Source organism: Carlito syrichta, unplaced genomic scaffold, assembly GCF_000164805.1.
Source record: "Carlito syrichta isolate Samal-C Ts95f unplaced genomic scaffold, Tarsius_syrichta-2.0.1 Scaffold220699, whole genome shotgun sequence".
NCBI classification, from domain to species: Eukaryota; Metazoa; Chordata; class Mammalia; order Primates; family Tarsiidae; genus Carlito; species Carlito syrichta.
In genome coordinates, this window is record NW_007164795.1 from 111,421 (window position 1) to 124,251 (window position 12,831).

Genomic DNA, 12,831 nt, shown 5'->3' on the forward strand with positions numbered 1-12,831 from the left:
TGGGTCCGGACCCCGGCTTTCTTGCCGGCTGGGCCGCTTTAGGCGGGTTCCGACCCTCTTGGCTTCGGTTTCTCACCTGCAGAGGGGGGATGGTAGCCACATGCTTTGGTCACTGAGGACTGAAAAAATGTACGTGGCCGGGCGCGGTGGCTCACGCCTGCCGTCCCCGCACTTTGGGAGGCCGAGGCGAGAGGACAGCCTGAGCCCACGGGTTCGAGACCAGCCTGGGCAACTTGGCTAGACCTCGTCTCTACCCTAAATCAGAAAATTAGCCGGGTGTGGTGGCGCGTGCGCCTGTGGTTCCCGCTGCTTGGAAGGATCGCCTGAGCCCCGCAGGTCGAGGCTGCGGCGGCCGGGAGCGTGCCGCTGCCCTCCAGCCTGGGCGACAGAGTGAGACTCCGACTCAAAAAAAACAAAACAAAACAAAAAAACCCAACAACAAACGTGTGTGTGTGTGTAAAGTCCATAGAACAGCGCTTGCACATGGGAAACTTTGTACAAGACTTGTGCGGTGCGTGTAGCAACAAGCAGTTACTAAGCTTTCACTAGGTGCTCAGGCACTTCACATGCGTTGTCACCACAACCCTGTGCAATTGCTACTGCTGTTTTACCCTTATTTGGAAGGTGAGAAAATACAGAAACATGCTTCCGTTAGTTTACACTTTGTTGTTAAATCTGCCTGTATGTTGTTTACATACAGGCAGATTTAAATCGTGTATGTATATATTTGTGTATATATACTTTAAAACTTGAGATAACAGATTAGCAGTAACTGGTTAAAGTACCTCTCGGGGTCCGTGGCATACAATAGGTCTTCCTAAAAGTAGACGTCACCACTGTGGGAAGAGACAACAAGTGCTTGGAACTCCAGCTTGAGTTTATTCTGATGGTTGGGACCTGAGTGTTAAACGTTAAATATTTATGCATACTACCGAAGCATAGGAAAAGTTGAAGTTTCACTTTGACGCTTAACATTTAAGTAGGTCTCAATTTTGGCTGCACCTTAGACTATATGAGGAGCTTTAGAAAAAAGCTTGTTTCATAGGCTACACCTGGAAGGTTTTTTTTTAAAGCTATTCAGATAATTTACCTTCATCTGGCAAAAGCCAACTGTAAGAGTCCTTTAAAGGAATAGTAATGATTGCGTTTGGGTGCTTATTTTCTTTGACGATGTGTATCTATCTTGTCACTACTAACTGGAAGATTGTAAGCTTTAAAACATTTTTCTTTGTTTTAAGCCGCCTGATGGCATTGAAACGCATGGGAATTGTCAGCAACTATGAGGTATGGTAAATCTTTTTAAGTTTGAAGACAATTTTAGCAAATGAAAATAATTTCTGGTGACATAGTCAGTAAAGAGTTATTAATGAACACATACAATTTTGTATTTCATAGAAAATCCGTACCTTTGCTGTAGCAGTAGTAGGTGTTGGTGGAGTTGGTAGTGTGACTGCTGAAATGCTGACAAGATGTGGCATTGGTAAGGTAAAAACATTTCTCTTTGCCTGTCGTAAAGGGAACTTGTCACTCCTGCAGTAAATCAGGTACAAAGTAGGATTTTTTTTTCCACGTTACTAATGGTTTATTGATTTGTGGTGTACTTATCCTGAGTGTTTCCGAACATATGTGTTTCATAAATATTTGATGTTTTACGCACATATTTTATCCATTTAATAGCCTTCTTTCCAGAATGTCTATATTTTAAACACAAGCCTACAATGTTTATATATTACCTCAAACAATCAAAAACTCCCAAACACAATTATAGTTTTTGTCTAACCAGCAGTAACAGAAATCATGTACCTTTCTTACTCTTGAATCTGAACTAGAAAATGCTCTGGATTTTTTTTAATCCATACATTTTTTACTTTTTTCTAAAATTGATTTGGATTGTGTGTAGGAAAGAAAAATAACTTCCTATACCAGAATTCAATCTCCCAGGCTTAGATTTATAAAGCCAAAGTCTATTGTGTTATTTACATAGTGGTTGAATTATATGCTCTTTAATTTGTTGTTTGCTAAAGCAAGCATTCTCCCCCCAAATTTATCAGTACTTTCTAATATGTTGGTCCACCCCAAATTCTGAAAAGAAAGTGGTTTCAAAATTGGCTTTTTGTATGTCAGTATAGAAAAGACAATACTAAACTATGAAAACTGTTTATTAAAAATAGCGGTATCTTTCAAAATGCTTGCAAAAGCCAGCCCAAAATTGTTTATAACTGACTTAAGTACCCTGGCTGATTAACTAGGGATATTAGAGATCGTTGAGATGAGGCCAGGTATGGTAGTTTGTGCTTCTAATCTCAGCAGTTTGGGAGGCCAAGGCAGGAAGATTGCATGAACCCAGGAATTTGAGTCCTGCCTAGGCAACATAGTGAGACGTAGTCTCGACAAAAAATAAGCCAGGTGTGGTGGTGTGCACTGGTAGTCCCAGCCTCTTGGGAGGCTCAAGATCACCTGACAGGAGGTCAAGGCTATGGTGAGCCACGATTGTGCCACTATGCCCCAGCCTGGGTGATGGAATGAACGCTTGACTCAAAAAACGTTAAAAGTAAATCACTGAGTGGTTCTCAAGTTTGAGTATGTTATCAGAATCACTTGGAAGCCTTATTAAGCCAGATGGCCAAACACTATTCCAGCGGCTTTGGTTCTACACGTGTCAGGTGGACCTAACGGACGTTTCTAACAAGTTACTGGATGGTCCTGATGATGTTCCAGGGACTACACTTTAGGAACCGCTGGATTCTTGGTCCCAAATCTGGACCAAGGGCCAAGTCTCAGCATCAACTGGGAGCTTGCTGGCAAGGAGAACTCAGGCTGTAGCCCCGACGTGCTGAGGGACGGCCTGCGGGTGAACAAGGGCCTCGGTGGTCACGTGCTGGCGTCAGGGAGGGTCTCTCGCGCCGCCGCTCGCACGCTCCAGGTGACGCCGGTGCCGGGTGCCGCCAGACCAGGCCACGTTCTGAGCCGCAAAGACCCAGAACGGCAGTCGTCGCACATTGCTGTGATTAGAATTGCCGGTGAAATCTTTAAAGCCTATGTCCGGACTGGCGCCATAAAAGTAAAATCAGAGTCTCCGGGGATAAAGCACAGGTGTCAGTGTTTATAAAAACTCTCTAAGTGATTCTAGTATACACTCAAGTTTGTAATCCGAGAATCTGCAGAGGTAAGTTTCAGTGAGTCTGTCTTCAGTTTGTAAAACAGACACACAGGAAGCTAATTCATGGGGTTAAATAGGAAAGCAGAGGATGGAAAACCCAGAGCCCATTTCCTATCCCTGAAAGCATTGGGGTCACCAGATCTAGATCTGCTGCTTTATTTTATGGATAAAGGCTTTAAGAATTAGAATTTACACCTCCTGTTCCCAAGTTTAGTGCTTTCTGGAAATTACTCATAAACAAACTCTGAGGCAGCAACTCAAATATAATGCTTGGCCTGGCCTAATAAACATTTATTGAATAAGCTTAAATAAACTCGGTTTTGGAGACTAAGTAGTATGAGAAAGTTATCATGGAGGGCGTCAATGAGATATTAAGGGTTATCTGGTGGTTATCTGGTTATGGCTGGGATTTTTTTTCTTTAGTTCCTGTATTGAGAAGCAAATTACATTTTTGTTTTTATTGTTAAATTTAGGATGTTGAGAATTGTATTACAGATACGGATTCACAGAATTTTAGATCAGGAAGGGACTTTGGAAATCCTTGGCTCTAACCTGTTCTTACTGATAAATGTAATCTCCTGGCCATTTTAAATTGTGTGTGCGCATGCATGTGTGCGTATGAGAGAGAGAAAGAGACAGACATGCTGTTTGAAGCAGACCTAAGTAAATAGCAGGAAATAACAATTAACTGGCTAGTAATTCTATTTAGAATAATGTTTTAGTCATGTCATGGGTATAGATTGGGTCATACACATTTGTTTTCACCTTACCTGAAGTCTTCTTTTATCCAATGGAGTCTTAACTTTTAGCAAAAAATTGGAATGAGGTAGGATTTTTGTCACATTAAAAGTCGGAATGAAGTGGAATGAATGTGAATTTCTGAGTGAGTCATCTAGAGAAGCAGCACAGCATTGTGATTAGGGTGCAGATGTTGGATTGAGAAGGCCTGAACTGGACTCCCATATTCTCCACATATTAGTGGCCTTTAAGCAAGTGCCCTAGGTGCCTCCTTTCTGAAATAATTTCACATGCGCATTCAATGAATTAGTATGTGGCACCTAGTGTTTTAGAGTTAGCTAATATTGTGAAACTGTTAAATCCATCACGTGTGAAGTTCACTAGTTTTTCTTTATTTTAATTTTTATGGTTGTGTTTTTCACTGAATACCACTGTTTTCATTTTAGTTACTACTCTTTGACTATGACAAGGTGGAACTGGCCAACATGAACAGACTTTTCTTCCAACCTCATCAAGCGGGATTAAGTAAAGTTCAAGCAGCAGAACATACTTTGAGGTAAATGGAATAGAAACTGAAGTCATTTTCAGCGAAATCTTACTTATTTGAGTGAATTAACCTAATGTAAGTAGATCTGGGTTTTTTTTAATAAGGTGCAGGTTTCATGTATACAAAGAATTCTCTTACCTGTTGGACGTGGTTTGGCAGACTGTTTCTGTGTGGGGCTGGATTATAAATATTTCAGTCCTTGAAGGCCAGGTGGTCTTCATACATCATAAAATCTTCTTCTTCTTTTGGTCCTTTTCTCAACCATGTAAAAATGTAAAAACCATTTTTAGCTTGAAGTCCTTACCAGAAACACAGGCAGTAGGTCAGATTTGGCCTTGGGCCAGTTTGTGCCAACCCCTCCTCTAGGAAAACGTTTTTTTGGGGGGGGGGGGTCGGGATCTCACTCTGTCACCCAGGTTGGAGTTGCACTGGCATAATCACAGCTCACTGCAGCCTCAACTTCCTAGGCTCATGTGATCCTTCTGCCTCAGCCTCCCAAGTAGCTGGGACTGCAGGCATGCCACCACATCCAGATAATTTTGTGTGTGTGTGTAGAGATGAGGTCTTACTCTGCTGCCCAGGTTGGTTTCAGTCTCCTGGGCGCAAGCAATCCTTCTGTCTCAGCCTCCCAAAGTACGGGGATTACAGGCTTGAGCCACCGTGTCTGACCACTCTAGGAAATTTCTTTGTGGCCCCAAACATACTTGTACTGAATTGAATAAGGAAGTCAGGCTGAACTGTAGCTACCAGGAATGGTAAAGTCTTAATTTCCACCACTTACATTGACCCAAGTTGGCACAGGAACATATTTGTAACCCTTATGACAATCTACATGTTTTTGAACCTAGTTCTTGAAGTGGGGCAAAAGTGGTAGAGGAGGACTTTGGGTTTTCTTTGAATAGCTTGAATTCTGCTTCTCTAATGTGATCCTTCTGCCTCAGCCTCCCTAGTAGCTGGGACTGCAGGCATGCCACCACATCCGGATAATTTTGTGTGTGTGTGTAAATGCTCTTCAACTTGAAATTTCAACTCTTCCTTTCTGCTTTTTTCTTACTATGGCTACTAGTACTCTTCATGAGCATTTTATTTTCCTTCTTAGGAACATTAATCCTGATGTTCTTTTTGAAGTATACGACTACAATATAACCACAGTGGACAACTTTCAACATTTCATGGGTAGAATAAGGTAAAATTTTAATTAATGAATATTTTGTGCCATATCCAGCTCAAGTATTATTAGAAAATCCAGTGAATTGGCAGATTGATACATATTTTTCTGTTATTAAAAATAGTGATTTTTTTGTGTGTAATTTTTATGTATTAGACTCTCGTTAAAAAGTATATATTGTCCAAAAGACAATTAAAAAACAAACAAGCAAAAACCTTCTGTAAATTATAATTACATTACATGGGATCCTCAATTTTAAGTTCTGGGTTTTAAATTCAATTTCTACCTGAAAGTGGTTTTCTTTAGAAATGAACAGAAGACCACTTAAATAATGAATTGCATTCAATTAGCTTTTATTACATTTATATTTGTAGTGAAGCATGAATAAAAATCAGGGAAAGCTGATAGGGAAGAAGTAACTGTTGTGAACAGACTATACTTGTTTCACCCTTGTATTATACTCCTTGTCAAAGAAGTAATACCACAGTATCCTTGATGTTATATATATAGTCGATATATGGGGTCTGTGCTATTACATGCTTACTGTATTACAATTATACTCAAACATTTAATGAAAGTAAATGTGTGACTGAATAAAGTCAAATGTATTCAAATGTATTTTGTATCCTATCTTTTGTCCAAATAAAATTTATTTTCTTTGACTAGTAACGGCGGGTTAGAAGAAGGAAAGCCTGTTGATCTAGTTCTTAGCTGTGTGGACAACTTTGAAGCTCGAATGACAATAAATACAGTGAGTATTCCTGTTGTGTAAGATGTTGTACTCATGGATTTTTCTATTTTCCTGTATAGTCTATCAGCATATAATCCCCATCCTAAAAATAGTTCTGAATTTAAACCCTTTTAGTGTTCTCTTAGCCTATTTTAAAAATTATTCTAATAGCTGTGGGACCTGTCTCGCCTTGCTGATGTGATGTATCTTACTCTCTTTTATGCTAGCAGAGGAAACAATAAGATAGCAAATACTTCTGGTGTATAATTTTTTTTTTTTTTTTTTTGAGTTGGAGTCCCACTCTGTCGCCCAGACTGGAGTGCAGTGGCCGCACCTGCTGGGCTCCAGCGATCCTTCCGCCTCAGCCTTCCGAGTAGCCGGAATTACAGGCGTGCGCTACCACGTCCGGCTAATTTTTTTTTTATTTTATTGTAGAGATGAGGTCTCGCTGCCCAGGCGGGTCTCGAACCCGCGGGCTCAGGCAATCCACTCACCTCAGCCTCCCAAAGGCGCGGGATTACAGGCTGAGCCACTGAGCCCAGCTGGTGTATAATTTTTAAAATAAAGTAATACTTGGCCAACATTGGTTTTAACTTATTACTTTATTGTGTAAATATATACATACGTATAAATTGCTTAAAGTCATGGTTCCTCAAAATAAGAAAATTCTTTTGAATTATTTTTAATTTTTCACATGATTTTTTTGTTGTTTTTTGGGGTTTTTTTTTTTGCTGTTGTGATTATTTTAGAAAAATGAGCAAGCGTCCACACTGCTTGGGGAGGAGGGCAGAGACGCACTGCACTATTTGACCAGAGTTGAAGTGATAGAAGTGGAAGATGTTAAGCCAGGTTACAGAATAGATTTCTATTCCGATGCAAGTTCTTACTTTGAAGATAAAGTTCTCTCTGAAGAAATTCATCTGAATAAGAGGGGTGGCCCGTTCTTCAAAGTCCTGGAAACCAACTGGAAACCTAGAAAGCATTTGACGAGATGTTCAAGTCTGACGCGGAATGAAATCAACAGCGAGAGAGGCAGCATGAGGAACAAGAAAGCTGTTTCCGGGACTTTGCTGCCCGTTCTGATGCAGGTGCAGGCGAGTTAGGTGGTATCCTCCAAGATGATGTTGGGCCAGTCCATCACAGCATCACGCGGCTCCAAGTATGAATGAGGAAGAAGGGAATGGAGGTGAGATGATGGTGGTCGTGGTGAAGGGTTCGAAGGGGCGCGGACGAAGCTGAAGATGATGATGAAGAGGAGAAGGCGAGGAGGATGAAGGAGAAGGCGGCTGACGGAACACCGACGGACTTCCACTTCCCTTTTCAAAAGCCATCCAGTCCCTGGGAGCAATTGCAGCTTCTTTCCCCCTCGTGGTCTCTTCTCTGCACCACAGTTCCCAGCTTACTTCAAGCAGAATACACTGGGAAGAGTCTCTACCCCTTTTTTGTTCCTAATTCATTTTCATCTCTTCCTGCCTCAACAAAAATTGTGTGGATTCACCGCCACCAGGCCCTGGGGGGAAGAAGGAAAAACCCACTCCCCTCACTTTGCTGGATGCTGGAGGGTGCTGGGCTTCTGTGTAGGACTCGCTTAGATTGAGCTCAGAGCAGACGCTGTGTCTCTGTGCATATGGACAGTGAGCGTTTAGCAACATGTAATTGTCTTTTCTTCCAAAAAAGAACACTTTCAAATGGGGTTTTAGACGTTCAACAGAGGATGGGCTTGAGACGTTTGGGTGGGCTAAGTGACCATTTTGACAATATTGGCATGTTTAATTGTGATGTTTAACAGCATCCTTGCACTGTAAGATGACACTTTTAAAATAAATTATCTCCTACTGATGGCCTGAGCCCTGCCACTCTTTGGGAGAATCAGCAGAACCTACAGGTCTTTTTTGGAATTGATATTCTCTGTTGTAATTTTGTTTTTGTTATTTTTCAATTTTTGTTTCACTAGAAAGGAAAGATGCTGCCCAGTTTTGTTGTTGGTTTTTTTTGAGTTGGAGTCTCACTCTGTCGCCCAGACTGGAGTGCAGTGGCCGCTCCCGGCCACCGCAGCCTCGATCCACTGGGCTCCAGCGATCCTTCTACCTCAGCCTTCCGAGTAACCAGAATTACAGGCGCGCGCAACTACGCCCGGCTGATTTTTGATTTATTGTGGAGATGAGGTCTCCCCAAGTTGCCCAGGCGGGTCTTGAACCCGCGGGCTCAGGCAATCCACTCACCTCAGCCTCCCAAAGGTGCGGGCTGCTCAGTTTTAAACGTTGCTTTGTTACAACAAAAGCAAATATGTACAAAAAAAAGAAATGAATTTTTACATTGATCTGAAAGAACTCCAGTACGCACTACTTCAGTTTAATAAATAAATATTTACTGACTGCTTCCTAAATACTGCCAGCTTACTTTAAATAGAGTATATCAATTACCATAAAATTACATTATGTGTAGCTTTTCTTATTCTGAAAATTAAAAAACTTGGTAGTCCATTCAATTAAACCCGAATTTTATGGAAATGATTTATAGTCAGTTACTTCTTACTCTTTGTCTTCCTTGTGTTTCACCATTTCTGCTAAGGCTTGTAATGAACTTGGACAAACATGGATGGAATCGGGGGTCAGTGAAAATGCAGTTTCCGGGCACATCCAGCTCATAATTCCTGGAGAATCTGCTTGTTTTGCGGTATGCATTATTTTTGTGTGATTTTTCACTGTTGGGTTCTAGAATATTTGCAAGTCAAAGAAAAAACAAACTTGCATGTGATGGATTACTATTTGGAACATTTCATACGTGTTCATCCTTGTTTTAAAATGTGTTCTCTTTTCTTCTTACGTAGTGTGCTCCACCACTTGTGGTTGCTGCAAATATTGACGAAAAGTCTCTGAAACGGGAAGGTGTTTGTGCAGCCAGTCTTCCTACCACCATGGCAGTGGTTGCTGGAATGTTGGTACAAAATGTGTTAAAGTAAGTGGGGGCTGGTTTTCTGGATAGCCTTGGCATGCTTTTGGTGAAAAAAGGATATTTCATGAAGCATTTCAAGAATTGAAATTATCAACCATTTCATTTATTTATATTGTAATAGTTTTAGATGTTTTTATTTATGTATATTTATGTATGTTTTATTCATGTCTATTATATAGTGTAAATTATTTGATATATGTGTACATGTACTTTTATTTATGTGTACTGTTAAGTTAGTATTACATATGTTAATATGTGTGTGTACGTATTCATACATGTCAGATATTCCCTGTATTTGCAATAGCTCTTATTCAGTTATAGGGTGGTACTGGTATACTTATTTAGGCAGCATTAGCCAGGTGATTTAAATCTCTGCAAGTCAGACCAGTGGGTAGAGACTTAGGCATAGACACACTTGCTTCTTCTGTCTTAAATCTTACTAAAATTAATCTGAATCTATTAACCATTGTAATTTACAATGAGCCAAATGTAATTGAACATTTATATCAATGTTCATGCAAATTTATACTTATATTGCATTTCAGTGTACAATAATTTACATAAAATGTAAATATTAAAACTTTTTTTTGAGTTAGGGTACCATTCTGTTTGCCCAGGCTGGGGTGCAGTGGCTCAGTCACTGCTTACCACAGCTCTGACCTCCTGAGCTCAGGCGATCCTCTTGCCTCAGTCTCCAGTAGCTGGGACTACAGGTGTGTGCCACCACACCTAATTGTTTTTTATTTTTTGGAGATAAGGTCTTACCATGCTGCCCTGCCTCTTCCTCTCAAAGTGCTGGGCTTACACGTGTGAGCCATGGTACCCGGCCTAAAAAGTATTTTTAAACAGATTTTCAAAATCTGTTTTTGGGTACCTCTGCTATCCAAAAATAGATATCCAGCAGCAGTACACTCTAAACTATAAAAATAAGGAAAAATGCTTCTCTACATCTAAAACTTATGCCAAAGTTTATGAACCAACTCACACTGTACTAAAAGGAGAGTCCCTTTAGGTGTTCCCTAATTCAGGCTATATTTTCCCTCATTTTACAACTTTAATTAGCTTAGTTATGTTTCCTAAGCCTCCAGAATAATAAACTGCAGCATGATACAAGGGGCACCCTGACATCAATGAGAAGTATCAGCTACTTGGAGAGAAACTGTAAAAAGCATATATAAGAACTCTCAATGTGACAGTCTAGGGCTATTTCACGTAAGAGCAGATACCCTGTACAAACTTCTTTAAGCCCATTCTATAGTATGGTACAAAAAGGGACAAACTAATCATGGCTAACAAAGTATTCACTTAAGGAAGGATCAAAGTTACCCAGCCCCTCTAGTAATGGACATTTAGTCTACTTACATTCTTTTTGTTATTAACAATGCTGTAGACAACTTCTTGCATATATTTTGAATACCAGATATTTTTACAGCATGAGTTTTTAGAAGTGGAATTTCTGAATTTATGCAATATTTATTTTGACAAATATTACTAAATTTTTCCTGCAAAAGGATTTTATATTTTCATCATAGTGTAGGGGTATCTGGTTCACCCATACTTTTGATATCATTGGTATCATCATACTCTTTCATCTTTATCAATTTGTAGGTTAAAAAAAAAGGCATTTTATTTTTACTTATTTTTGAAAAGGGTTGAACACTTACATTTTTCTGTGAATTGTCTGCTGATAGCCTTTGCTCTTTTTTGTATTATCTTGCTATATATTAAGAACTTGCTTTAGCAAATAGTTTTCCTTTTGTCATTTTTCGTGATTTTTTTTTCTATACAGAAGCTTTTAAAAGGGAAGGGGGCACAGGGAGTTTTATGGGATACTGGAAATGCTCGGTATCTTCATCTGGTTGGTGGTGGTTACATGGAAGACTTGTATAAAATTTTATTGAGCTGTAGATTTAAGATTGTACATTTTAAATTAAGTCATATATACAACTTTTGAAAAATTAATTAGATTTAGTACTATATCTAAGGGAAGTCAAATTTTAATACCCAACATGTTATCATTATTAGAGGTTCAAAAATAATAGTGCATTCTACAGTTGATGAAATGGAGTAATTGTTTTTTTTCTTCATTCATTTAATAAATATTGAAGCATCTACTATGAGCCAGGCCCTGTAAACAAGATAGAATATTTCTGTTTTGTGGGTTGCACGTTACAAAAATCATTGCCTACTCCAAAGTCATTCCTTAGAAAATTCAGTTATTTTCTTCTAGGGCTTTTATGGTCTTCTTTCTTTCCTTAAGTCTATTTTGGTTTGTTTTTCTAGGTTACTATTAAATTTTGGTACTGTTAGTTTCTACCTTGGTTACAATGCAATGCAGGACTTTTTTCCTACTATGTCCATGAAGCCAAATCCTCAGTGTGATGACAGAAATTGCAGGAAGCAGCAGGAAGAATATAAGGTATACGACAATCTGTTAGAATATTTGAGGGATCATATTGCATAGGACAGTAACTTTAAAAAGTAGAAACCGTTTTGGAACACAAGATAAACAGATTCTGCATTTTTATAACGTTAATTTATTCACCATGCTTCAAAAATGAAAGTCCTTTCTTTTGGTAAGATGAAAAGCCTGTCTGAACTCTTGATTAATGCTTTAGAGAACTGAGAATGAGTAAAAACTCTTTAATACTGTTCGATTTCCACAGAAAAAGGTAGCAGCACTGCCCAAACAAGAGATTGTACAAGAAGAAGAAGAGATAATACATGAAGATAATGAGTGGGGTAGGAATTCTGTTTTTTTTTTTTTTTGAGTTAAGAATCTCACTCTGTCCCCCAGGCTGGAGTGCAGTGGCACACCCACACCCACCGCAGTCTCGACCTGCTGGGCTCCGGCAGTCCTTCCCCTCAGCCTTCCAAGTAGCTGAAACTACAGGCATGTGCCACCACATCTAGCTAATTTTTTGATTTACTGTAGAGATGAAGTCTCACCAAGTTGCCCAGGCAGGTCTCGAACCCATGTGCTCAGGCAATACTCTTACCTTGGCCTCCCAAAGTGCTGGGATTATAGGCATGAGCCACTGCACCCAGCCAGGAATTCTTTTATAAATTGAAATGGCAGCATAAAAACTTATGGTAGGGAACATAAATATAAAATTATAGAGATTGAATAATTATTGCATATTAAGTTGCTGAAGACCTTTATAGGCTCAAATTTAACTCTACAGGTATTGAGCTGGTATCTGAGGTTTCAGAAGAAGAATTGAAAAATTCTTCAGATCCAATTCCAGATTTACCTGCAGGAATTACGGTGGCATATACAGTTCCAAAAAAGGTACATCAAAAGTTTGATTTACCCCTATCTAGGTATCATATAAGACAAAATGTGTCTTCTTTCTTCTTTATCCTATTCTATAATGCCAGTACAGTATCTCCTGTTTTACATACGGTATACTGTAAGCATTAAGATGTGGAGAAAAAGGAACACTTCTACACTGCTGGTGGGAATGCAGACTAGTACAACCTCTTTGGAAGACAGTGTGGCGATTTCTGAAAGAACTAGAAATCGACCTTCC

The 12,831-nt window shown here is 39.5% G+C and overlaps 1 protein-coding gene across 1 annotated transcript; it reads left to right on the top strand.

Moving 5' to 3' along the window:
- Positions 1–499: 499 nt before the first annotated feature.
- LOC103253324 (ubiquitin-like modifier-activating enzyme 5) lies at positions 500–12,622 on the top strand (the record flags this gene model as incomplete). The annotated part of the gene is made up of 10 exons (XM_008051676.2): positions 500–1,284; positions 1,396–1,485; positions 4,345–4,454; positions 5,545–5,631; positions 6,280–6,364; positions 8,915–9,019; positions 9,174–9,301; positions 11,582–11,717; positions 11,965–12,040; positions 12,484–12,622. Coding segments are annotated over exons 1-10 (1,103 nt in total), but the record flags the coding sequence as incomplete, so codon positions are not given.
- Between the last annotated feature and the right edge of the window lie 209 nt (positions 12,623–12,831).